Source organism: Ictidomys tridecemlineatus, chromosome 8 (assembly GCF_052094955.1).
Source record: "Ictidomys tridecemlineatus isolate mIctTri1 chromosome 8, mIctTri1.hap1, whole genome shotgun sequence".
NCBI classification, from domain to species: Eukaryota; Metazoa; Chordata; class Mammalia; order Rodentia; family Sciuridae; genus Ictidomys; species Ictidomys tridecemlineatus.
The window spans coordinates 100,465,670-100,491,890 of NC_135484.1; the positions used below are offsets into that span (position 1 = coordinate 100,465,670).

The 26,221-nt window shown below is 36.1% G+C and overlaps 1 protein-coding gene across 9 annotated transcripts in view; it reads left to right on the top strand.

The window, feature by feature from the left end:
• Positions 1-26,221, top strand: part of Pkhd1 (PKHD1 ciliary IPT domain containing fibrocystin/polyductin) — a 432,625-nt gene that overhangs the window by 244,350 nt on the left and 162,054 nt on the right. For all 9 annotated transcript variants that reach the window (XR_013425107.1, XM_005318573.4, XM_078019904.1 and 6 more), the window contains one exon: positions 15,070-15,207. Coding sequence is in view for 8 of the 9 variants with exons in the window: in XM_005318573.4 (XP_005318630.2) it covers positions 15,070-15,207 (138 nt within the window). In the remaining variant the exon portion in view is untranslated. The remainder of the gene's footprint in view (positions 1-15,069; positions 15,208-26,221) is intronic.

Consider the following 26,221-nt stretch of genomic DNA (forward strand, 5'->3'; position numbering starts at 1 on the left):
TTACTCTTTCAGAGAAGGGCTATTTGTTGTTTATTTAAATTTTAAAACCATATCAGTGTTTACTATGATAAGAGTCCCCTTTAAAAATATGTGGTAGCAAATATGTACTATATATAGTACATCATCATGACTGTATATCAAATTTTAAATGCAATGACAAAATATAAAGTCAGCAAACTGACCTCAGGAACCCAAGCTTAGATAAGAAGATGAACTTACAAGAATTTTATTTTTCTCCTATTTGATAGTGAAGAATATGTATAGAAATCTGAAAAACCTAATTGTCAAAAGCAGTACTGAGCTTTAGTCTTGTTTCTCAATACTGTATAGTATTTGGGGGACTTCCTAAAACTTTTAGGGTAAATTTCAAACTTGCTTATTTGGACCACATGTTTTTGGGGCCCTGACTTCATTGGCCACTAGAAGACTTTCCTGCATGTGTCACAGCTGAACCATGCTCACCTACTTTCTGCCCTCTCCTTGGATGGAGCAGACCATTTCTTCTGTCCACTTATTTGTATTTGCTCTTCTCTCTGTCTTTCTTTTTCTTCTTCACCTCTCCCAGCCTGATCATCTTCCAGCTTACTCCTTTTCTATCTTTTAACACTCAACTTAGTGTCTCTTCTAGAAAGTGTCCTTGATTTTCCAATTCATTTCATTCTCCTTCCTATGTTCCTATAACACCTTGGACATGTCTTACTTAGATCCTTGTTCTATTGTTACTGTTGTTATTAGTATTATTTAGCAGAGATTGATTGACCCCAGAGGCACTTAACCACTGAACCATATTCCCAGTCCTTTTTATATTTTATTTAGAGACAGGGTCTCACTTACATCCTCACCAAATTGTTGAGGCTGGTTTTGAACTCACAATCCTCCTTCCTCAGCTTCCAGAGCCACTGGGGTTATGGGCATGCCTCACCGTGCCTGGCTCTTATTCTATAATTATTACTTACTTTTATGTCACCTTGAGAACAGAGACATTCTTATGAGATGTTTTATAACTCCAAGACAGAGCACAGAATTTGGCATGTGCCATGAACTCAATAAATGCTAGAGTGAATGATTAAGGAGTGAGATGCAAATACTGACCCATCAGTCTCTCCTGAAGTATTTCTGGGATTCTCAAAACTTAAGGAGGATATTTCATTGTTATACTGAGAATTTTGCCAAACAAAGAATGGGTAGAGAGTGTTGGTCTCTAAAGACCTTAGCATGTGAGGAGGGGTGCTGATCTTGTCTGGAAGACCTGGTGGTCCTGTGTAGCACCTGGTCTGGGACATATTCAACACAGTATGTATTTACAATCTCTGGGCCAGACACTTGCTGAGATGTGCTTCCCCTGCAGGTAAGAGGATGCTCTATGCTGGAGAAAGTGGGTTCATTCCTTTTCTTAATGGAGTTCTCTCAAACTCTAGTATTCCCAGTAGGTGCCTCTCATTTCCCTTCACCCCTGGTGAGCTGGTGGCCTTTCATTCAAACTCCTGCACACAGCTTGCCTCCTGCCTCCTCCCCATGTCTTCCACCTGAGCAGTTGATGGGCCTCCCGTAGCTCAGCACCTGAGGAACTGATGGGCCTAGTGTGGCTTGCCAATCAGGAGTTTAGAGCTCTCTGGGGATTTACTGCCATCCCAGCCCGCAGGCCTCCTGTGGCTCAGCATCTAGGCAGTTGACACACCTCCTGTGGTTTTAGCTAGTGAGCAGCTTGTGGATCTTCTGTTTGCTGTGCAATAGTTTCAGAGGTTACCTTTTCTCATTTGCATAATATGGATGCACCTGTTTCTGTTTGTTTTCTTCTTTGGTGAAACTATAAGAGTGTAAATGAGAAAAATGATGTGGTTTAGAGCTAGGACATTGGCTACTGATGAGGGGCCCAAGTTTTGCTGTTTGGAAAACAGCTGAGACCTCAATCCTAGTCCTTTTGAGGAAATTATCTGTGACTGAGGGAATTTCAGAGGGCGGTAACTCTTTTAGGCTCCTGGCATATGTACTTGGTCTGTATTTAATGCTATCTTGACCATCTGAATGAATAAAAAAAAACTTCATTCACGTCTTAATTTATCTTATTCATCAGAAAGTACCACTTGAGGGAAGGCTTCAGGCAGAACAAACTGGCCGAAATAGTTCAAGTGGAGAAGGAAGGAAATAGTTAAAGGATTTTAAACTGCTAAAGAGGGCTTTTACATTTTTCTGGGAAAGCAGCAGTTTGTATGGAAATCACAGCTTTTATACATTAAATATGGTTATGAGTCTCTTCCCTTAAGCTGTGTGAGAAATGTGGGCTTTCCCCCACCCCAAAGGAAAAGGAGACTGGAACCAAACACTCATGTAGCTCTCTGCCCAGGATTTTCAGGTAACAAAGAGAAGGGAGAGGCTAGTTGGTTCTTAGGAAACAGGAGATTTTATTGATATCATAGTTGTTGCTATACCATGCTTTGTCTAAGCCTTGCCTAGAAAGGATAACTTTGACCACAATTTTTATAAGCTGTATCATCCCAGTATCTTCTCTTTCCCATCATACTTCACCATCTTCCATCACAGGCAAACAAGATCACATGCAATTGTTAAGGACCACATCAGGATGTCAATGCCAAGGGCCACGTTTGCTTTTTCAGGAACCCAAGTTACTTGAATAATAGCTGTTGGAAAGATAGGTTAAAGTCAGAAGACCATAAAACATTATCAGCAAGAAATGACACAGGAATTGTAGAGGTATTCAAATATCTTTTTTTTTTTTTTTGAGCCAAAAAAGGGACTAAGACTCTTCCTGTAGTAATAGTATCTTGTAGAGTATGCTGATACAAGTGGTACTACAATTAATAATAAACTCATTATTTGTGAGATAATAATATGAGCTTGGTTTTTTAATGTGTCATGCAATGCATTATTTTTTTTTAATCTCACTGAAGCTTTATAAAGTGGTCAGACATTAACACCATATCAACAAGGAAAGCAAGATTAGAAGCAGAACCTCTTAACTTTTAGTATTCGTGAGAATCAACTTGAATTGGTTTTAAAATATTAGTCATCTACATCTTGAACCAGTTCTGGTACTGAAGCAGGGCATCCCTGAACCACACTTTTGAGAACGCCTGACTTAGATGTTTAGTAATAGTCCTGAGGTCCACAGCCAGAAAGTGGGTATGTTTTACTCCCGCTGCCCTATCTACACTGCCCTTCTGTTGTTATGTACCGGAAGGAAAACTCAGTATTCCTTTTGTTGATCTTATATATCAAATTGTATATGACTATTGGACATTCCTTACTTGGAAGCATCCTTATACATCCTTGGACTTCTGTAACTTGATTATTAAAAAAAATGTAAAATAGTGCATCAATTGTTTTCTGTACCAAGTAATCAATAATAAGAGATACAAAAGCAAAATATCCAAGAATACTTTAACCTGTATCTTGCCCTTTCTTAGATAACTACTGTTATTAACTGAGCTTATGATATAATTTTAATGTGTGTATTTATTTATATATATAAATATTTTTTAAAATATATCTTTTCTATGACTAAGCATTACTTTTCTATCCTAAGCATCTTGGATTAATTCACATTGGGATTCTCCTAGCCACCTTATGAGGCACTGTTAACTCACTTTATCAGACATCAGGGGAAACTGAAAAATGAAGATCCTAGCTAATTGGTGGAGAAATAAAATTTAAACACCATCATCTGGATTCAGAGCTCTTATAAGCTGTGCTAAGCTGTCCCTCAAATCATTAGTGAAAAAATATGTTCTTAGTATTCATTAATGACTTCAAAAAATGTTGAACAATTGAAATACTATCTTATCAGTAAAGAAAAAATCTACCACATCCTTTTAAATGACTGCATAGCATCCCAGAATAAAATGTGGTTTATTGAACTACTATCTTGTGATAACACTTAAGTTTTTTCTCCAGTTTTTCACTTTCATTAGCAATATAAACAATAAAAATGTTAATGCCTATTGTACTAGTAGAAAAAATATTTCTATGCCAGTTGATTCCCACAATATCATCTATAACCTCCTATATCTGAGATCACACAGAGACCTCTTTAACAATGAAAATCTAAATTTAAAAAAAAAGAAGGTGAGATATTGATTTTAATATTTTAGATGAAAGCAAATATACTCCAACTAGCAAGGGTTTTTGAAGAGATTGATTTAGGGAAACTTGCTCTAGATAATCTTCAGCAACAAAATTCTTAAAAGGACACAGAGATGGAAGAAAATAAACAAAACAGAGTTCAGAAGCAGATCTGTGGATATATGAGAATTTACTTTGTGAGTAAGATTTTGCTCAAAAAACACTGGGAAAGACTAATTTCAGTAAATCTTATTGGAATAGTTGTCTACCCATATGTTAAAAAATCCTGTTATAATATCAAGCCATATCATGCAAGATCAACTAAAGTTCTATATTAAGTATAAGGGAATTATAGGAGAACATATTTTATATTCTCTTCATATTCATATTTCCAAAATATGCCTGAGAATATGCTGCAGCTAAATTTTCCCCTAGTTCTGTTGTGTGCGCATTTGCTCTATTTTGGGTCTTGTTTCTTGGAATAGTGGATTGACTGTTCAGAATCACTCTCATAGTTCTGTGGTTTTGTGATTAAAAGGACTGTATGTCTTCCCATGAAGAAAGTTGTCTCCAGTGAATATGGGTGAGCAAAGTTGAGATAAGGAAAACTTTTTAGAGAGCAGTATAATCCATGCAAGGTAGCAGAGTTTGGTGTTGACCTAATATTGATGTAGCAAACAATAGCCAAATTCAAAATGAATTAAAACTTTGTACCAAACTCCAATTCTAGTAGCAGAGTCAAGTTTTTCCTTGTTTCGCAGACACTCAACAGTGTGAAGAATTTCACATGAATCCAAATGTGGAAAGGGCAAAGGTGGAAATAAAATATAAACGAAGAGAAGTTAGAAACACAAAGTAAAATAAAGTCAAGTCAATTAAGAAGAGATTGCACAGCTTACTGTCTTTCTCAAGATATTGCTGGCAGTAGGAGAAAATTGCAAGGACAAAAGAGAACTCAAGAAAAGAATTATATACATACAAAGGCATACTCTAATACATATGGAGAACTAAAATTTCACTGGTAGCAAATACAAATCTAACTAGTCTCAACTTTTAATTTTACTTTCAGTTTTTGATTTTTTTAAAAAAAAAGGCGATTTATATTCCAAATTTATATTTGTCTTCAGTTTTGTCTTCCTGTCCCTCTGCTTTATTTCTTGGAAATAACAATATTACCGATTCCTTGGATTCCCCTACAGATATATTCTGAGCCAAATATATGAAAATTATACATTTTTTCTTATTACCCTCCCTTTACATAACTCTAACATATTATGAATTGTTACATCTTGCTTCAAAAGGTACACTGTTTTGAAAATGCTTCTATATTAGTACATAAAGTACCAGAGGTATAATTCACATACCATTCAATTCATCCATTTAAAGCATACAAGTCATGGCTTTTAGTGTATTTACAGAGTTGTGCAACCATCACCACAATCCATTTTAGAACATTTCATTACTTTCAAAAGACACTTTGCACCCTCTTAGCTGTAACCCTGTAATCCCTCATTCTTCCCAGCCCCAGGCAACCACTCATATATATATATACTTTCTTTTTTGCTTATTCTAGATATTTGATATAAATGGAATCATACAATAGCTTCCTTCACTTTGTGTATGATTTTCAAGGTTCATCCATGTTGTAGCATGTGATCACTTTTTAGCATGGATGAATGGCTAAAAAGATCCCATACATAAAGTATGTGTTTATTTTGGTATATAGGAATATAGACATATTCACTAATTAAGTTAACTATTTCATGTGGTTTTTTTTTAATGGGTGTTTTTAGTTGTAGTTGGACACAATACCTTTATTTTATTTATTTATTTTTATGTGGTGCAAAGTATCTAACCTAGTGCCTCACACATGCTAGGCAAGCTCTTTACTGCTGAACTACAACTCCAGGCCTATTTCATGTGTTTATATAGCAGTCACTCATTCTTAAGTATTATTTCTCATTAATTACATTTGTTCAAATACCCAGATATATGGATTTACTTCACACAGAGTTTTCTAAGAGATCATCCCTAATTGGGTTTGGGCAGGTGGAGTCTAATGTTTACCTTATATGACTAAGAAGGGAACTGAAACGGTTCTAATTTTTCAGGCCACTGAAGATATCTTAATATTTACTCCTTTTGAAAAGAGATAAGTGCACATGGGTTACATGTTCCCCTGGCTTCTCCTTCTTCCCTCCTATTTAAAGTAAGCAGTTATCTGCTCCCAAAGAGAGTCTCCCCTGGTGCTCTGAATCCTATGTTTGTCTTCCTTTCTGAGTCCCTAAGTCCCCTAGATGCCTTCTTCTCTCCCTTATCTCAAGTCTTGACTTCTCTACAGGATACTTCCTATCAGTGTATACACATTTGTTTGTGTGTATGCTCCATATGACAAACAAATTCCCTTGAATCCTCATCTACTTCTGGACCCGAATTCTTATCTCCACATTCTACTTTTGCTCCTTTGGTGATTTCTGAGGACATAAATTTGCTAGTTGTGAAACTATTGACAGTATTTGAAACTATGAACATGTTTTTCTTTTTTCAAGTATCACACCCATATGCCCAACTGTCAATTGAAATCTCTGTTGGGATGATGTCAAAGTTCAGAAGCTAAAATAACTCACTGAGATCCTCTCTCCACCCAAGTCTGCTCTCCCAGTTCCACTTGCACCTTCTCCCCCCTCCAGTTTTCTCACATCAGCCCATGACATCTCCTGCTGTTACTGATAGCTGAAAGTTTTCTGAATGCTTCAACCCACCCTGGTTATTTTGATTTCTGAAAAGTACTCAATATGCATTTTTGCAATCTTTTCTCTCTCCACCCTAAATTATGTGTTATCATCTCTGGGATGGACCACTAGAATGCCTCTTAATTACTTGCTTGCTAAATTTACCCTTATTTACTTCATTCCGTAGAGACATCTTTTGATAATACAAAATGCCTGTGTGATTTCCCTGCTAAAAACCCGTTGGTGGTATATACTGTGTCCTCTCTACTTGTTTCATTGTGACTCAACCTTTAGATCTTGGTTCTTCTATTCCTCACTTTTCAATGTTACTCTCTTAGCATTATGAATTTTCTTCCTTAGCAATTTGCACAGTTTGTGCCTATGTAATTATCTTTGTGATTGTGTTTTAATGTCAATTTCCTCCTAAAAATATTAGGTTTCATGAGAACTGAGTCTGGTTTCTTTGGTTCACATAACAGGTTCAGAGAGAGCACTCAAACTTTTATGCTTGACATGAAAGAGGGGATAACTAGCGATTGAATGCCTCTTACATATCAGGCACTGGAATATTTTTTTGTGTGTGATTTCACCAAATCTTTACTGTTGAGCTCACAGATTATTCTCTATAGAGACATGTATCAATGAGTAGAGCCTGAAAGGAGTGCAGACATAGTTGAGAAACCATTGGAACTATAGAACTACATAGACCCTGGATATGTGTGGAGTATGGGTAGATAGAGTTTCACTGGGATTCTGAACAGTAGGGCAGTGTTAATCAGCTTTTTTTTTTCCCCTCTGTGATTAAAGGATCCAACTAGCACAATTGGAGAGGAGAAAAGTTTTATTTAAGGGCTCATAGTTTCTGAGTTGTCAGTCCATAATACAGCCAGCTCCATCATGGTGGAAGAATATAGAGAAACTGCTCACATGGTGATGAGAGAGAGAGAGAGAGAGAGAGAGAGAGAGAGAGAGAGAGAGAGAGAGAGAGAGAGAGAGAGAGAGAGAGAGAAACACAAAGAAGAATCTCCAATTAGCATATACAGATATATACCCCAAAGCCCCAATTCCTACCTCCTCCAGCCACACCCTACCACTTCAATTACCACTCAGTTAATCCCTATCAGGGGATTAATTCTCTAATTGTGTTAAGATTTTTACAACCTAATCAGTTCTCCTCTGAGCCTTCTTGCATTGTCTCACATCTGAGCTTCTGGGGAACACCTCACATCCAAACCATAATAAGGGCATTAGGAGCAAATTAGGTTTCTCAGGCACTAGAAGGAAAGGAGGAACAGACACTGTTCTACTTGCTTGGAAACATGCCTGGACTTTGCAATGATTATTTTGGAACTGTAATTATTTTGATTATTACATCAGAAGCAAATACTTCTTTTACTTTTTCCTTCCACCAATACTCACCTGATCAGTCTTGTAAAACTAGTTACTTCTCTATGTGAAATGGAAGTCTTATTTTGTTTATGGATTTTTTTGCATATATTGCAGTGTCTGACAAAGCACTTGACAATATTTGCTAGATGAATGAACAAATTTGTTTGTCAGTAATAATACTTTTCTTTATATACTGTTCTCCTCTGGGGGACTTCTAGAAACCCTGGGTTAAAAAGAGGGATTTATTCTAATGACAATATCTTTGCCAGACAGTATGGAGATATTTTAGAGTATTGTGACTTCTGGAAAAAGTTGTAGAATCTGGAAATTATCATTGGAATACTTAGAAATGTGAATAAGAATTCTAGAAACCTTCATGATTTCTGGGACAGTATTTTAGTTCAAGTGTAAAGGAAGTTATTTTGAAAACCGAAGCAAGACTCTTTGCATTGAATATACAGAATTTACAGAAATCACAGACACACTGAGTAAAACCTCTCGAAGGCTTTGGGACATTACAAAAATATGGAAAATATGGAAATATTGAAAGCACTAAAAACTTGCATTGAAATTGTTTTGTGTGTATGCAAGCACATTATTAATGAAGGAGCATAATATATAGTCTGGTTTGCTCAGAAATTATAAATTTTGAAACTATATTAAAATGTTGAGTATTTAATCAGTTTTATTAGTCAGGTATTATAGTCTAAGCTCTCTCAAGCATTACCTATTCATTTAAAAATAATGTCTATCATCTTAAAGAACAAATGGAATATTAGTATCTTTCAAGAATTTAATAAAATTTAATTAGAAGAAATAATTTAAAACTTGAGAAAAATAATAACAATGAAAAGAAATTTTAAAAACACCCTCAGTTTTTTGGATCTATTGCCCTCTCTAGTGTCAAACAGAGAAAAAAGGAGAGGATTTATTTTCAAAAAAGAGCTGATGAGGGAAATAAACTCTTGAATGCAGCGTTTGCTGCATAGAATATTGCCTAAAGAGCTTTTTGAAAGAGTGAATCACTTATTTTGTACAGCTTCATATTTTTTTCTTCAGGTTTAAAGTGTGAAAATGTGTTAATTTATTAGTAGTTGGTCTCAATGTCTTTTCTAAGGAAACAAATCTAAATGCTAACCCACATATGAAGTAAGTGTGACGTCTGGTTCAGCTTGAATACAAACTGCAACTTGTAAAAACATAACAGTATGCTCACTGAGCATTGCCACAGTCTGCCTTCAAAGGTATGTGAGCACATTAGTATTCACTATTAGGGCTTGAGAGGGATTGTAACCCCAAACCTCAGGTCAGCCCAGATTCATTAACAATGAACAGGAGTAATAGAATTACGTGAAGAAAGCCAAACTGTAGTTTAACATCTGACCTCAAATTTATTGAAATGAATACTCTCTATTTTTAGGTCTTCAGGGGATTGTAGGTTCTAGGGATTTTTGTGAGACTAGATTATGTGAGCAAGCACAGGGCACCCTGTTTCAATGCCAACTCAGCCACTCAGAGACTTCCAGGCCCTATGGAGAGCTCAGCATCATGACCGCATCTCAGGAGAAAAAAAACCCAAACAAAGCAAGGTGGGAAGAAAGAAGGCAGATTCCTTTCTACCTTTATGAAAGCAGCCGCACTTTCTAGCATTTTTTTCTTTTAGAATTTGGGATCCAGAGGATTTATCTAATACAGTTGGTAATTTTATTTAAAAACCTTCCCATTAAATAGATTCAAAATATTTTTGAAGAACAGATGGCGTAGGCTAGAGGAAGAAATAAACATTGTATGTTAAGCATTTTATTGATCAATTAAAATATCATAATTTAAAGTGTTGATTCTACTGTGGGAATTATGCATGTCTCTATTGACTTGAGACACAGAGAGTAAATGTGGGGAGTGGTATGGAGATTTATTATATGAAATTTAAATGGGTCTCTTTCGATTTAGTGAGAATAAGGGCTGTTCTCCTTCCCCCCTCCAGTTCTCCTTCTCTCTCTCTCTCTCTCTCTCTCTCTCTCTCTCTCTCTCTCTCTCTCACACACACACACACACACACACACACACCAGGTGAGCAGATGGGTTTTCATGAAGTTGTTGGGAAATTGGCTTTCCGACTTGAATCATGTGCCTCTGGGCACTTTGAAAATTGCCTCTTCTGCCTATTTTTAAGACCAGTTTGAAAAAAAAAAAAAGAATAGAATAAAGAAACCACCTGTGTGGATTTGATGAAAAAGTCAAACTATAAAGTTTGCAGCTCTTTGGTTATAGAAGGAAGGTATCCTCATCTTCAAGCACTGTTTTATTCAACTTTTTCTACAAGGAACTATTGAGAACCAAATATTATCGTTTCAGTAAATTAGTCTACTTGACACTAATTTTCAATCATGTTACCCTTTCATCTCTGTGAATTATTTATGTCTGAGAGCTTCCACTACTTTAGGAGTATTTTTCTTGTGTGTATGAGCCATCTTCATAAATTATGATAGACTATTTGAATAAACCATTAAATTGACCCAAAGTTAAACAAGACCACAAAGAAAACAATACCAATCATTGTGTAAAATGTATGTTTAAAGTATTTTAAGTAATCATTTTTGAACTACAAGCATTGTTTTCTTCACCTTTTTAGAAGGAAGGCTAAATCATTGAATAGTTGTGCAAATGGTATTAAAATTTACTTTCCCCTTGGTTTGCATATTCATAGGAAAATATTTTGTAGCCCAAACTGAATGCAGATGCAAACCGGCTAATTATGGAAGGTGCAGGAAAACAACAGCCTATAAATGGTCCTTGTATGTCCTCCTTTTTTTCTCATGTCATTGCTCTCTCTAAGCACTCTCCAGGACATCCAGAGTTGGTGCAGGCTGTGTTCCTGACAATGGCAGAGTTGTACTGGGAACCACCTAAGTTAGAGGCCTTGTACAGTGAATACCATACAGTGGGCCTGCCTCCCCTCAATTGTGCTTGTTCATGTGACCCCATCATTATTCTGAGGATCTGTGCCCTTTGCCCTTGATCTCATTTCTATGGGTTTTAGACAAGTGTCAGACCCTTGGAATGTTACATGCTTGTGACCTTGATTGCTGAACTTTGCTGGGCTAAGTTTAAATTGAGTTTAAATCTAGCATTGAAATTATACGGAATGCTTTGTAACTCTAGTAGTCAAATTATTCCTGATACAAAAGGAGCCTGAGAATCTCCATCAGAGATGTCTGTCTTTTGATTTGGCTCAGGTTTTCTGGTTTTGATAGTAGCTAATGCATTTACAAAAGATTGGACCTTTGTTGTTCTTTTTCTTGCTGTTTCATTTGGTGCATAGGGAGACTCAGGGATTTCTTTAATGTTGTTTCCAGGTATTATTTCTAAAGCTTTATTTTTAATTGTCAAAGTAGACACTTTCAGAAATACAATAAAACATTGCCTGGTGGTAGATACTAGGGTAAAGATGGTGGGTGTTTAGTGCTTGATGGATGAACAAGTGGTGGGAGGGTGTAATTCGGAACCAAGAGGCACTACCCCATGGCTGGTCTTGAGCTCCTTTGGGGGGAAAACAGTCTTTAATTACATCTGGAACTCATTAATTCTTTTTGGAGCCTCTTTCCAGATCAGCTCCGCCATCAGCCTCCTATTGAGCAACAGAAATTCCAGATGGTTCCCTCCATATGCCAGTGCTCATTATCTCAAGTAGGATAGATTGGTCACTGACAGAGGAGGATGGAATAGCTGAGGCCAAGGCGGGACAAGGTAGAGAGCATTGGCGTGGCCCATCATTCATGTTTACTAGATGCATTGCATAAATAGCTATTTCAGAGTGAGTGCTCTAGAAAGTAATTTCACAGAAAGGATGTTACTTCTGGAGAAAGTGGCATGTTGACCCCAATTCACACCTGGAGAAAAAGAAAAATTCTCCACAAGCTTTCACTGCAGCTAAGAACTGGTCAATTGGCCTGCAGCTGGTCTGCCCTGGAGGCTGCTTTGGTGTGAATTCTTCTGCTTGTGCCCCTGTGATCTCTGCTATTGTGACTCAAGGAGAACCCCCTTATAAAAATCTTATAGGACACATGATTATTTTGTTTTAGCAGAATTGTGTTAAAAATAGATGCATTGTTAGACTTTCCAGTTTGAAGTAGCTGAGAATGACGATAGGATCAATCTTTTTTTTTAATGATTAAAGGGTGTAGTATCATTTCAAGTCTAACACATTTATACTTATTTTGTTTATATATTGTCTTTATCTGATGTTAGGAGATACCCCTTTGAATTCCTGGCACTTGACAAGACTTGACATGATACTAGGAAGGAAAAGAAGAACAAAGAAAAGATGGACAGATGGATCTAGGAAATTTTAAGATAAAGTGTGGAATCAAAGAAATTAGAGCAGTGTTTCTGCTCCTGTCTTTATGCTGTCACTTTCCTCTTGTAACTATTGGATTTTCGTGTGTGTGTGTATGTGTGTGTGTGTGTGTATGTATGTTCTTCTTTGTGTGTTATTTTTGAGCACCTACTATATGCTAGATATTGTTCTGGGAAAATAAATGTGAGGATGGCAGCTATGGTTCCTGTTCTTGTGAAGTTAATCTGTACAGACTCTTGGGAAATTTATTGGTATATTTGGAGTGGGTAGAGCAATTAAAAGGAAATATTTCTTCTAACAGGATATGTGATAGAGTCCAAAGGGAAAATTAAACTCTGGGCACTTATATTTTTGCTGGAAATTATGTTTAAAGTGCCTACCATCATATGTGGGGGTGTGTATGTGTGTGTGGATATGTGTGTTTTTAAGAGAGAGAGAAAGAGAGAGTGAGGGAGAACTTTGTGGGTGAGAGAAAGAACTTACTGAGTTAATTTTACTATTTTCTTCTTTAATTTCAATAGCTAAATGTAGGTCAAATGGGATAGATTTTGGAATAAAGGCCATTTGTACAAAACTCTTGTTTTAAAAGTTACTTGCTTGGAATAATTTTTCTCTTAAATTTATGAACCCATAAAATGTATGCTAAACATAGAATATTCTCTTGATATTTTATTTTTTATGAAAATGTTTTGAAAAGTACCAGAGATAGGACTCAAATATATATTTTATCTGTTTAGCCTGATCATTCATTTTGTACCAGTCAATAATGAACTCTTGAATTTAAGGTATGCAGGGAACTAAACTCCATAGATCTAGGAACAGTTATTTACTATTTTTATTTTTAACATTACAATAAGCATGGGGGATTTTTTAAAAAGTCTTTTTCTCTAAAACATAAATACATTGAGGCGTATACCTCTTTACCTACAGTAATGTATGAGTGTAATTCAAATAATTCATTTTAGTGCTGTGATATTAAGTGTGTGGGCAGCATCACATTACTGGAGTGTTACAGAGAGGTTGTTTTCCCAGAGGTAGTGGTGGAGCCGTCATCGAGAAGACTGGAAATGACCAATTATCAGAGAAAACAAACATCCTTCTGAAGGATGAGTGGGTGCTGCTGCTAATGCTGGACTTCATGTCCACCTGAGGGACAAAGGGAAGAAGAGCGGACTTGCAAAGCCTATGGACTAAGCCTGGAGATGTTATACTTCAACTCTGCCTGTACTTTGTTGAAATATAACTCAGTCACATGGCTTCATCTAATTTCAAAAGAGGCTGGAAACTAGTTAGACTGGTTAGAGACTAGAGAGTCTATTAAACTAGAGTCTAACTGTGAACCCAAGAGAAAAACGGAAATGATTAGTTTATGGCCATTATAGTAGCTGCCACAGGAGGGCATGACTCATATCTCTGGAAGCAGGCAAGGGCTAAGAGAGACAACTGATAGCAAGTTAATTGGCTTGGACAGGTCCTTATGAACAGCGGGGTGCATTGTTTCCTGGACTGAGATATGAGATTTATGTTAACAAAAAAACTCTCTAAAAATCTTTACATGTGTCAGTGATTATGGTACTTGAAATTTAAGCAGAAACATCTATTTGGATATCTTTAATTCATGCTGAATTACTAGTAAGCTTTAGAAAAGTAACAATTAGTACTTTGACATACATGAAATATTAACTACTGTAAATGAGAATGTTTTATTCATATATTACTTTATTGTTTATTTCAGACAAAATCCATGATAATTTCTTCTGGAGTTTTATGGAACAAGATTTTATGAAAAGGGAGATGAAGGATAATGGTTTTAAATGGTTCATGGGCTCTATAAGCATGCCAAGCAAATGGACAATAGTACAGAGATTTTATCCAGCATTTGCTAAGCATGTACCACATACATTGCCTTACACAGTGGTAATTAGGAAATTACCAAAGACTTACTAGGATTACTTAAGTACTTTAGATCTATTAACTCATTTGATCCTCTCAGGAAAAGTTCTAGGAAGGAAGAAGATTTTTTATTATTATGCCAATTTCACAGACAAGGTAACTGAGGTAACAAAGAGATAAAGTTGCTGGTCTACACTTTAGCAAGTAGTGGAGCTAGAATTTACATCCCATTTTTTTGCCTTATGAGGCCCAGGTCATATCTACTGATTTGTGTCTCCCTAAAACTAGAGCCCAAAGTAAAGAGACAGGGACAGAGGGTGGGCAGCTCACTTGATCTGTGTGTTCACACTGAAGTTTGGGACAGGAGCAATACCTTTGAGCCAGAACACTTGTTGTGTTAGGCAGTGGTAGCATTTACTATTCATGGCTCCCCGCCTGTCCTTTTAATAAGGTCCAGCCTCTGGCAAACTCTGTTCTTTCAGATGCTGCACCTGTCCTGGCATAAAGTTGCAATGTAAACAGCTCCCGAATTGCCAGGGGGAACCCCACGAAAAATCACTGGAGGAGAGAAGGTGATGCTTGCTTTAGGTCTGTGTCTAATTTCTTTTTCTTCTACAGACAGGACTGTCCTTGTGGATATCGATCTTCCCTTCCTCAGAGGCCTCTATGTAATGGGGACTTTACAGTTCCCTGTGGACAGAAGCAACATCTTGAGCGTGGCATGCCTGGTTGTTGTAGGAGGGGAGTTGAAAGTAGGTGAGTAGAGTCAAGGGGAGGGACAGCAGCGTGGGAATTAAGCTTGGTGAGAAAGGGCTCTGGGAAATGGTTGGTGGCACCAAGCAGTGGCTTAACCAATGCTGGGAAGGGCTAAAAAAGGGGTGGGTTTGCTAATAGAGCTGTGGACATGGACAGAGGGGACTTCTACTGGTCATTTTCTTATGTTGACCCTCTGTAATCCGTCCATATGCCTGGCCTGGAGTCTGCATGTTGCTACTCATTTCAGGGTGCTTTTGGCCTCCTCCAGGCTACAGATCAGTTCTTCTGTTAGTTATTTGTATCAGATTTTTTTGTGGCTCACTCTTGCAGAAGATATCATTGATGGAATTGAGATCATCTAATCAACTACCTTGTAATGAAATTTCAATCGTGGTTTCAACATAGTTCTCTCAGAAAACTGAAGGAAAGCCAAACTTATGTCCTAAGACATGATTGGGGTAGATAATTCCAGGGGTGTTAGAATGAAGGGAAAAGAGAAGTGAGGGAGAAAAGGAGGAATATCAAACACAAGGTGACCTTTCACACCTCTCGAGGAAATCACTGTTTCCTTGGTATATAGGAGGCATGGAGAGAAGACTTTTAGAACCACCACATCTTGGGTCAGTATTAGGCAGAAATGTACCAGGTCAGGCGATTCACTCCTTTTTTAAATTTTGTTTTGTTATTTCTGTGTCTACCTGGTAAGGTAGTGGAGCGGGGCACATAACTCAGAAGATTCTAGGAGATAAAGGTCTTCCAGTTGGGACTTGAGGCATGTTTCTGGTGTCCCAGGCAGGGAAAAGAGGATATGGAATGATGTATTCATCAGATTGGGTTCATTGGTTTAAAAAATAACAAGCAAAACCAATCATGAATTGCTATCAAGAGATTATATACTTGGAACTACTGCAATCATAAGTATAAATGCTGAAATAGTATATATCCTGGCCCCAAAGGAATATACCTTTGACTGTATTAAAGACATTCTATTTTTGCCTCCAAAAGAAATTAAAAGAAAATTCTCAGATAATATAATATCCCATCCGAAAGAAAGAAATCCTTGATGGGAAGAAAATATTTAAATGTCTTTTTTTTTTTTTTTGGCATCATCTCATTTTGGGATCTCTGTACAGAGCTGAAATCACTGTTAAGAACATTCCTGAAAAATTATGGTGAAGCCTCTTCTTGAGTAAGAGAGAATTCACTGATGCAGTAGATAGAGGCCAGCAGCATCCTGAGACCCTGAGTAGGGCAGAAAAGGGCAGAATTTGGAAAGGGAGATGTCAAAAGAAGTGGTCCAGCACAGTTGACTTTCTGCTACCAGCACAGATAAAGTTCTCTTAAGACAACCAATGACTAAACTGTCTTTCTCCAGCCAAGCCACCCTCTCAGTCCTGCCAGCTGTATTGTTAACCCTAATTCCTACTCTTTTTTCTATGTGCCATCCAAATACACATCACCACGTGGTACTTTCCTGTAGGAGTTATTTTATTTTCCCTTGGGTTTCAGGAGAATCTAAGACTTTTTACTTATTTCAGTGCATCTTTCCACACTGAGGAAATACTTTTGGATTCTGGACTTTTCCTCCCAAATTAGTAATATTTGCCCATCTGTTTAATATTCTTATCAAACCCCCATCTAATTCACTGATAAAAATATTTAATAAAACTAGGCTCTGCTTTTGTTACCAGAGAACTTATTTCAGGTTGGTATCTCCTATTGCTAAAGTTGGTCTTTTAAAAGTTATTTTTAGGTTTCTGAAATCACTATAGTATATAACTTATGGCCTGAATATCTGTACCTTTGAAGGGAAGTTATACTACATCAATTTCTAGTTTTGCTTTATAAATTCCAAATCTTATTTTTTTTTAAGTTTCTTCATTTTCAACTTTTTTTTTTTTTACCCATCACTAGATAATGGTGTATTTTTTTTTCTCTGCACTTCATCCATGTGTTCCAGGCCTAAAGGTTGATTATTGGAACCCATCTGCCCAATTCTATGTGTGTTATGCCTGAAGGAAGACTTTCAACCCATCTGTCCAATTTTACCACACCCTAAAGAAATCCCAACATGAAATAGATAATGTGACTAGTTAGTAAACAAACTTAATAGATGTGGACATTGGCACAGAGTGGTGCCAGAATGTATCTGCTATCTGATGCCATTTGATCCAAGTCCCCACAGTATGGAATCCTATTTCTTGGTGGTCCTGCTTTTAAGGCAACTGGTGCTGGCAAAAGGTGCCAATTGACTTTTAGTAGAGTAGAATCATAGAATGCTGGCATTAGAAGGAAATTCAAGATCAAAGCTTTGCTCAGAGGGCTACAGCTGTATCACAAATGCCAAACTCAATTTCATTCTTTCTGTTCAGCGTTTGTCTCATTAGTGTGGTAGAGCACTTTAGATAAGCTTAAAGCATTTCACTCCTGTGTCCATTCTTTCATTTATCATGTGTATTCAGAGCCTACTATGTGCCAAGACTAAAGGAGATATTGAATGTATAGAAATAGAAATCCTGAATCCTTGCTTTCAAAAAGTGTCTAAATAAAATGATAGAGAAAAAAATAAGTAAAAACATAATTACAGGGGTCATATCTTTTGAACTAGAGAGGGTTTAAAGATTCAGGAACATAGTGGAAGACACATATTTTTTTTTTATTGGTTGTTCACAACATTACAAAGCTCTTGACATATCATATTTCATACATTAGATTGAAGTGGGTTATGAACTCCCAATTTTACCCCAAATGCACATTGCAGAATCACTTCAGTTACACATTCACAATTTTACATAATGCCCAATTAGTAATTGTTGTATTCTGCTACCTTTCCTATCCCCTACTATCCCCCCTCCCCTCCCCTCCCATCTTCTCTCTCTACCCCATCTACTGTAATTCATTACTCTCCTTGTTTATTTTCCCATTCCCCTCACAACCTCTTATATGTAATTTTGTATAGCAATGAGGGTCTCCCTTCATTTCCATGCAATTTCCCTTTAATCTCCCTTTCCCTATTTACGAACTATCAGTATATGGGTAGGGCAGGCATGAATCTGCATTGTAAGCTTTATCTGGAATGGTGGTAGCAGATGAAGCTTCTTGGCCTTTTATACTATGCCATGAGGGCAGAGGGTAGTCACTGGGTAGTTCTACACAGGGAAGTGGTATGATTTGTTTTGATCTTAGCAGTGTGGGAAAAGCAAGAACAAATTATAAAACTGATTGATTATAACTAAGGTACAGGAGTTAAATAGGAAGGAATAAATTAGGAAAATATGAGAAAATTAAAATCCAGAATCTAGTGACCATTTTAATGTGCTATTTAAGATGCATCTTAGGCTCTGGGCTGGGAGATCCTTATTAATGGGTTGCAAGGAATGAATCCTCTTTTTACCACTTGTTAGTTTAGTGACCCTGGACAATTATAAAGAACTAGTTGTCTGTTTCCTTACTCTGCAATCTGTATATGGGGTAAAAATGGGAGTTCATAACCCACTTGAATCAAAGTGTGAAATATGATATATCAAGAACTATGTAATGTTTTGAACAACCAACAATAAAAAAAATAAAATGAAAAAAAACTATAATTTTATTTCAAAGATTTTTATGAAAATTGAATGAGCTAGTATTTATTAAAGTGCTTGAATATCACTGGCACATAAGTAAGCCCTGTGCAGTGGTTGGTTAAATAAATAAACTCATACATCTCAAGCTCAGATTTCAGTGGCATATGTAAGGTGCAATCTCTAAAGAGAAAATAGATATATGAAAAAAGGACCTAAGAGAGAAGTCTATTCTGAAGGTGTATATATACGTGTAGGATCATGAGCCTGATTTTGAAATCAATGATAAGTATAGAAATAATCAAACAGAATTTGGGAACAGGGAAGGAAAATGACTGAAGGAGAGCCAGACTTTTGAGGATGGTAAGGGAATCTGAACTGAGCTCAAAAAGGAGAAAGGAAAACACACACACACACACACACACACACACACACACACCTCAACACAACTGCTATATTGGTAGAAGGAAAATGACATGACGAGAATTTCATCTTGAAACAAAGGGGGAAATTTATAGGAAAGAGAAACTGGTCAATAGTATGAGATTCTGTGAAGAGGACAAAGAAAGTAGGAGAAAAACATCGTTTATCTTGCTCTGGCTTTTTGTTTTTTATAATGGCTGATTAAATATAATCCTGACACAAATGTTACTTTGCATGGGGAGCAAATAACAACACGTATTTCTCAAGAGGCAGTAACTCTTAATAAGTGCAATATCATTTATCTATTTTTAACAACTTCATTTTGGGTTTTAATATTCTTTAGTTTGATTGGATATACTAAATATCATCATCAAAAATGAACAGTTGATCATATTGAGTGACATCCTCAAACCTGTATAGAATTGATTTCATGAATAACTAATTTACATTTTTGTAAGAAATGGGAGAAAATAAGTGGGGTATTAGGGAAGTAACAAACAATTACTCCAATGGAGTGATTTTTCAGTTTAATTTTAAATGTGTGTGTTCCTTTCTCCTTTTCTCCCCCCCTTTCTCTTTCTCTCTCATTGAATGCCAACTCAGTGCCAGACAATGTTCCTGGGGCTGGAATATTGATCATTGATCAAGACACATAAGATTCCTGTTGGCATTTTTTTTTTGGTTGGAGGAAAATGACAAAGAAATAGTAATGGATGGGAAAAATAGGTTTACATGGCTACCCATGCTTCAGAGGAAAACTAAATAGGGGGATGATTTCAACAGAGGTCTAGGTTGGATGTTTTCCACCACAGGTTACTTAGTAAAAGATCTTTCTGAAGCATCAATATGACCTCAGATCACAGAGACAAGAAGGGACTACACCTGCAAAACTTTGGACAAGAGAGATTCAGACAGGAGGAAGAGTTGGTGTAAAATTCCTGAGGCAGGAATGTGCTTTCCATGGTGGTGAGGCTGTGATTGCCCCTGTAGCTGTAGATAGTAAAGAATAGCAACAAATGTATCCTAACATGATCTTCAAGATTCAGACTGGATTTTAAAATATAGTGTTGCTTTCTAAAGCATAAAAGTAAAAAAATATTCATTTGTGCTGAGAATTGCTACTTACTAATATCTACATCTACCTGTCTATCTATCAATCGATCCTATATATATATATATATATATATATATATATATATATATATATAACTGAGACTCTGAAGGACTACTTATTTGTTCCAAGGTCTTATATTTGGTAAAGAACAAGACCAAGACAGAGGCTATTTTAGTTATCTTTAATGCTCAGCCTTCACGCTCTCCTCAAGGACTATCTTTACTCTGAAGCCTTTCCTGTCACCATTCAGTAGATTTCAGAATATTCTTTTTTTCAGGTATATTCTACTTATTCATGTTGTCATTTTATTGCTGTATAGTGGTATGTTTTCATAAATGTCCTCTCCCTTAAATGGTAGACTTCTTCAGAATATTTTACGCAATCCTAGTCCTTTCTGCATAGTAGGCTTCTGATAATGTGTGTCTCACTGATTAGCATACACAGAACTGCATGCACATATCTGGTTCTATCTTTCAGCTCAGTGTATTTTTCTTGTAACACATCATATTTAAATTCTGTCTGTAAAGAAGGAATTATAGTGTTCATGTTTAAATGACTGTAATACATTTATTTCCTATATGAAAGGAACAAAGCAAGTGTAAAAAACATATTGAAAAATTTGGTGATTTTAAACAAATCCAAATTCAATTTTTATAGTCTGTTTAGGACTGATGAAAAATTCCCAACTCAAAGCCTGATAAATAAACATTGGTTTGATGAATGTTCTAAGTGTTTGCATTTATTTCCCACAAGAGCTGTCTGAACTCATCTCCTTCTGTCCTGCTTCTTCCTAGGTAAGATGTTGTTCCTGTGCTTTAACTTGTCTTCCTTGTTATCAAAGGTATCAGTGATGCTAGCAAATTATTGACCCAAATGTTCAGCTTGTGGGAGACTGTTGTTGTCTTGTACTTTTAGAATTTCATATAATAATTTTTCTTGTAATAGTTTAGAGAAAGAGTTCAGAGAGGATAATCATCAATAATAAATTTCTATAACTTGTATTATTATTGTATAATAATAATTTATTATTGTGTAACTTATAAAAATAGTAATATCAAATAAATGTACTATATGTAGTATATAATAACACACCTATTTAGATACACAATTTACATAAATTTGTATAATTTATTTATTTTATGCAAATAAATTTATGTACTGACTCTTCTGGTGATATTTAAAACTTAGCAGACCCTCAGCAATGGCTAGGTCAGCAAGGCATACCCCACACATCAATGTAACTGGGACCCAGAAGTTCATTGTTTCTTTGGCCTGTCACAGCCAGATCATGTGATGAACTGCCTTGTTGTTCAGTAATTATACTAGGTACTTGGGCTTTTGTCCTAAAACTTGTCACATTTTGTTTTTCAGAGCCAGTGATGGGTATTTGTCAGCCCTGTCTCACATTTGTAGCCAGGAGCCTAAGGTCATCATTAGCAGATGACTTTGATTGTCAGGAAATGAAGTACAAGGTCTATGGAAATTTCATTCATTGCTTCCATGATTGGGGTTTCTCAATCCTAAAGAAGAAGAAAAATCCATACACAGTTTATTGCCTTCCAAACTGACAGTTCTGTAAGGCTCATTGGATGATTAAGTAATAAGAAGGAGACAAACCTGAGAAAAGTGTAGATTAAAATGTATCCTCCAGCCTAAAGCCACAATACCACTGAGCAGCCAGAGAATCTTGTGTGTGATGTTTGTTAAAAAACAATATATTAGGGTAAAGAAATATTAATAAATGTCCTCTTTCAAATTTAACATTTACTGGAAAACAATACAAATACCGATTTAAGTTGTAAATATAATTTTTACATAGATGTTTGTAATAGATGGTTTGTAAATTAGCTAATGAAGATTATCAGTCAACAAATCTCATTGTTTACATTGACAGTTGTCTAATCAAACTAATAATTAGCTAATAAACTAAAAATGAAGCATCAAAGGGATATCACTATTATATTATTCTTAATTCTTTGTCTTTTAAGGATACAGAAATGAAGTCCCATTTCTGTGCTCAGAGCATCTTTAATGAAACTGACATGTAACACTTAAGTAATATGTATTTCAAAATGAGGTTAAACATAGAAATATCTCTTTATTTTCTGATGGATATTATACTTTCACAAAAATCACATTACCCATGAATTTTCTGTATATATTGTCAAGCAAAACACTAACATAGGGATTTTTCTGATGTACTGAATATATTTGCAGTAATCATGTTTAGGATTATAGTGTTGTCAATATTAATATTTCCTAAACTGAACTTCTAACTCAGAAACCTCTATAACAGTAACATAAGCTTTCTTAAAGAGCTATAAATTTTCATTTAATTATAAAAACAATCACATAATAAAACATTAAATATTATTTGATTAGATAATTTTGCCTGGAAAAACAAAATTATTTTAAAAAATAGTTGAATAAGTTAATAAATGAATGATGTGGGTATTGTGTTTTGGTGTTTTATTTTGTTTGGTTAGAAAACTATTGTAAGTTTTAATGAATTTGAGAGCAATTTAAAAATTTTTTAAAATTTTTTTATGTATTCTGATTTGTTGTACATGATGGCAGAATACAATTCATTTCATATTATATATATAGAACACAATTTTTCAAGATGCTGATTGTACACAGAATATTTTCACACCATTTATGTTTTATCCATGTACTTAGGGTAATGATGTCTAAGTCATTCCACCATCATTCCTACCCCCTTGCCTGTCCCTTTCCCTCTCTTCCCTTTTCACTATCTAAAGTTCCTCCATTCCTCCCATGTTCCCCTCTCCACAATCGCCATTATGGATCTCCATCCTCATATCAAAGAAAATATTCGGCTTTTTATTTTTTGGGATTGGTTTGCTTCACTTAGCATTATGCTGAGGGCCATTACCAAGTAGGAATGACGCATCGAAATTTCCTTGCCAAGCGTACCCCATGCTGCTTAGAGGACATTCGATGGGACATTGCATGCATGCTTTAATAAGGTGACCTTGCTCAAGGACCAAGGCGGATCCGGGTTTAGAGCTGATCAGGTTTGAGGAAGTAACCGGTTCCTTGAGTTTAAGGCGTTGCCAGTTTAAGATAATGGGTTTTAGGGAAGTTAGAGGTTGAAGATTATTGCTGGGATTAGGGTGTTCCTGCTGCTTGTTCCCGTTGAGTTCTCGTGAGATAAAAATGGGATTTGGAGATAGCCTCGTGGAGTAGGTGAATTGTGCGGGAGACGGCAGAACACGTTAGCCCCTGGACCTGTGTGGAGGCGGTGTGAGAGCGGGAATAAAGAATTGCTGTTTGAACCTACGAAGGTGTGTGGTGGCTCGTGATTCTGGTGCCAAGCCGAGACATTGGCCTTGGCAGCATTATATTCTTCAACTTCACCAATTTACCTTCAAATGCCATGATTTTATTCTCTTTTAATGCTGAATACTGTTCCATTGTGTATATATACACCAAAGCTTCCCTGTCCATTCATCTACTGAAGGGCATCTAAGTTGGTTCCATAATTTAGCTATTGTGAATTATGCTTCTATAAACATTGATATGGCTGTGTCCCTGTAGTATGCTGTTTTTAAGTCCTTTGAGTATAAACCGAGGAGTGGGAGAGCTGGGTCAAATGGTGGTTCCATTCCCAGTTTTCCAAGGAATCTCCATATTGCTTTCCAGAGTGGCTGTACCAATTTGAGTCCCACTAGCAATGTATGAGTGTGTCTTTTTCCCTACATCCTTGCCAACATTTATTGTTGTTTGTGTTCTTAATAGCTTCCATTCTGACTGGAGTGAGATGAAATCTTAGAGTAGTTTTGATTTGCATTTCTCTAATTGCTAGAGATGTTGAACATTTTTTCATATATTTGTTGATTGATTGTATATCCTCTTCTGAGAAGTGTCTGTTCATGTCCTTGGCCCATTTGTTGATTGGATTATTACTATTATCATTATTATTTTATTTTTTTTGTGTGTTTAGCTTTTTGAGTTTTTTATAGACCCTAGAGATTAGTGCTCTATCTGATGTGTGAAAAGTAAAGATTTGCTCCCAGGATGTAGGCTCTCTGTTCACCTCATGGATTGTTTCTTTTGCTGAGAAGAAGCTTCTTAGTTTGAGTCTATCCCATTTATTGATTCTTGATTTTAATTATTGTGCCACAGGAGTCTTATTAAGGAAGTTGGGCCTAATCCCACATGATGGAGAGTAGGGCCTACTTTTTCTTCTATTAGATGCAGAGTCTCTGGTTTAATTTCTAGGTCCTTGATCCACTTTGAGTTGAGTTTTGTGCATGGTGAAAGATAGGGGTTTAATTTCATTTTGTTGCATATGAATTTCCAGTTTTCCCAGCACCATTTTTGAAGAGGCTATCTTTTCTACAATGTATGTTTTTGACACCTTTGTCTATTAGAAGATAACTGAAATTACATGGGTTAGACTCTCTGTCCTCTATTCTGTACCATTGGTCTACAGGTTTATTTTGTTGCCAATACCATGCTGTTTTTGTTACTATTGCTCTGTAGTATAGTTTTAGGTCTGGAATAGTAATGCCACCAGCTTCATTCTTGTTGCTAAGGATTGCTTTGCTATTCTGGGTCTCTTAGTTTTTCAGATGAATTTCATGATTGCTTTCTCTATTGCTTAAGGAATGCCATTGGGATTTTGATTGGGATTGCATTGAATCTGTATAGTGCTTTTGATAGTATGGTCATTTTGACAATATTAATTCTGTCTATCAAAGAACAAGGTAAATCTTCCCATCTTCTAAGGTCTTCTTTAATTTCTTTCTTTAGTGTGTTGTAGTTTTCATTGTAGAGGTCTTTCACCTCTTTTGTTAAGTTGATTCCCAAGGATTTTTTTTTTTTTTGAGGCTATTGTAAATGGGATGGTTTTCCTAGTTTCACTTTCAGCGGATTTGTCACTGATGTACAGAAATGCCTTTGATATTTTGGTTGTTGATTTTATATCCAGCTACTTTGCTGAATTCATTTATTAGTTCTAGGAGATTTCTGGTGAAATGTTTTCGGTCTTCTAGGTGTAGAATCATATTGTCTGCATATATTGATAATTTGAGTTCTTCTTTTCCTATCTGTATCCCTTTAATTTCTTTCAACTCTCTTATTGTTCTGGCTATGTTCAATAGAAGTGGTGACAGAGGACATCCCTGTCTTGTTCAAATTTTTAGAGGGAATGCTTTCAATTTTTCTCCATTTAGAATGATGTTGGCCTAGAGCTTCACATAGATAGCCTTCATATTGTTGAGGTATGTTCCTGTTATCCTTAATTTTTCAAGTGCTTTGAACATGAAGGGATGCTGTGTTTTATCAAATGATCATCTCAATAGATTCTCAGCATCTATTGAGATGATCATATAATTTTTATCTTTGAGCCTATTGATGTGATGAATTACATTTACTGATTTCCATATGTTGAACCAACCTTGCATTTTTTGGATAAACCCTACTTGATTGTGATACACTATCTGTTTTTGTATTCGATTTGCCAGAATTTTACTGAGAACTTTTGCGTCTGTGTTCATTAGAGATATTGGTCTGAAGTTTTCTTTCTTTGATGTGTCTTTGTCTGGTTTTGGAATCAGGGTGATATTGGCCTCATAGAATGTGTTTGGAAGTGTTCCCTCTTTTTCTATTTCATGAAATATTTTGAGAAGTATTGGTGTTAGTTATTTTTTAAAGGTCTTTTAGAACTTAGTTGTATATTCATCCAGTCCTGGGCTTTTCTTGGTTGGTAGAATTCTGATGGTGTCCTCTATTTCCTTGCTTGAAATTGTTCAGTTTAAATTGTGTATATCATCCTGATTTAGTTTAGGCATATCATATGCCTCCAGAAATTTGTGGATGTCTTTGATATTTTCTATTTTATTGGAGTATAGATTTTCAAAAATAATTTCTAATTATCTTCTGTATT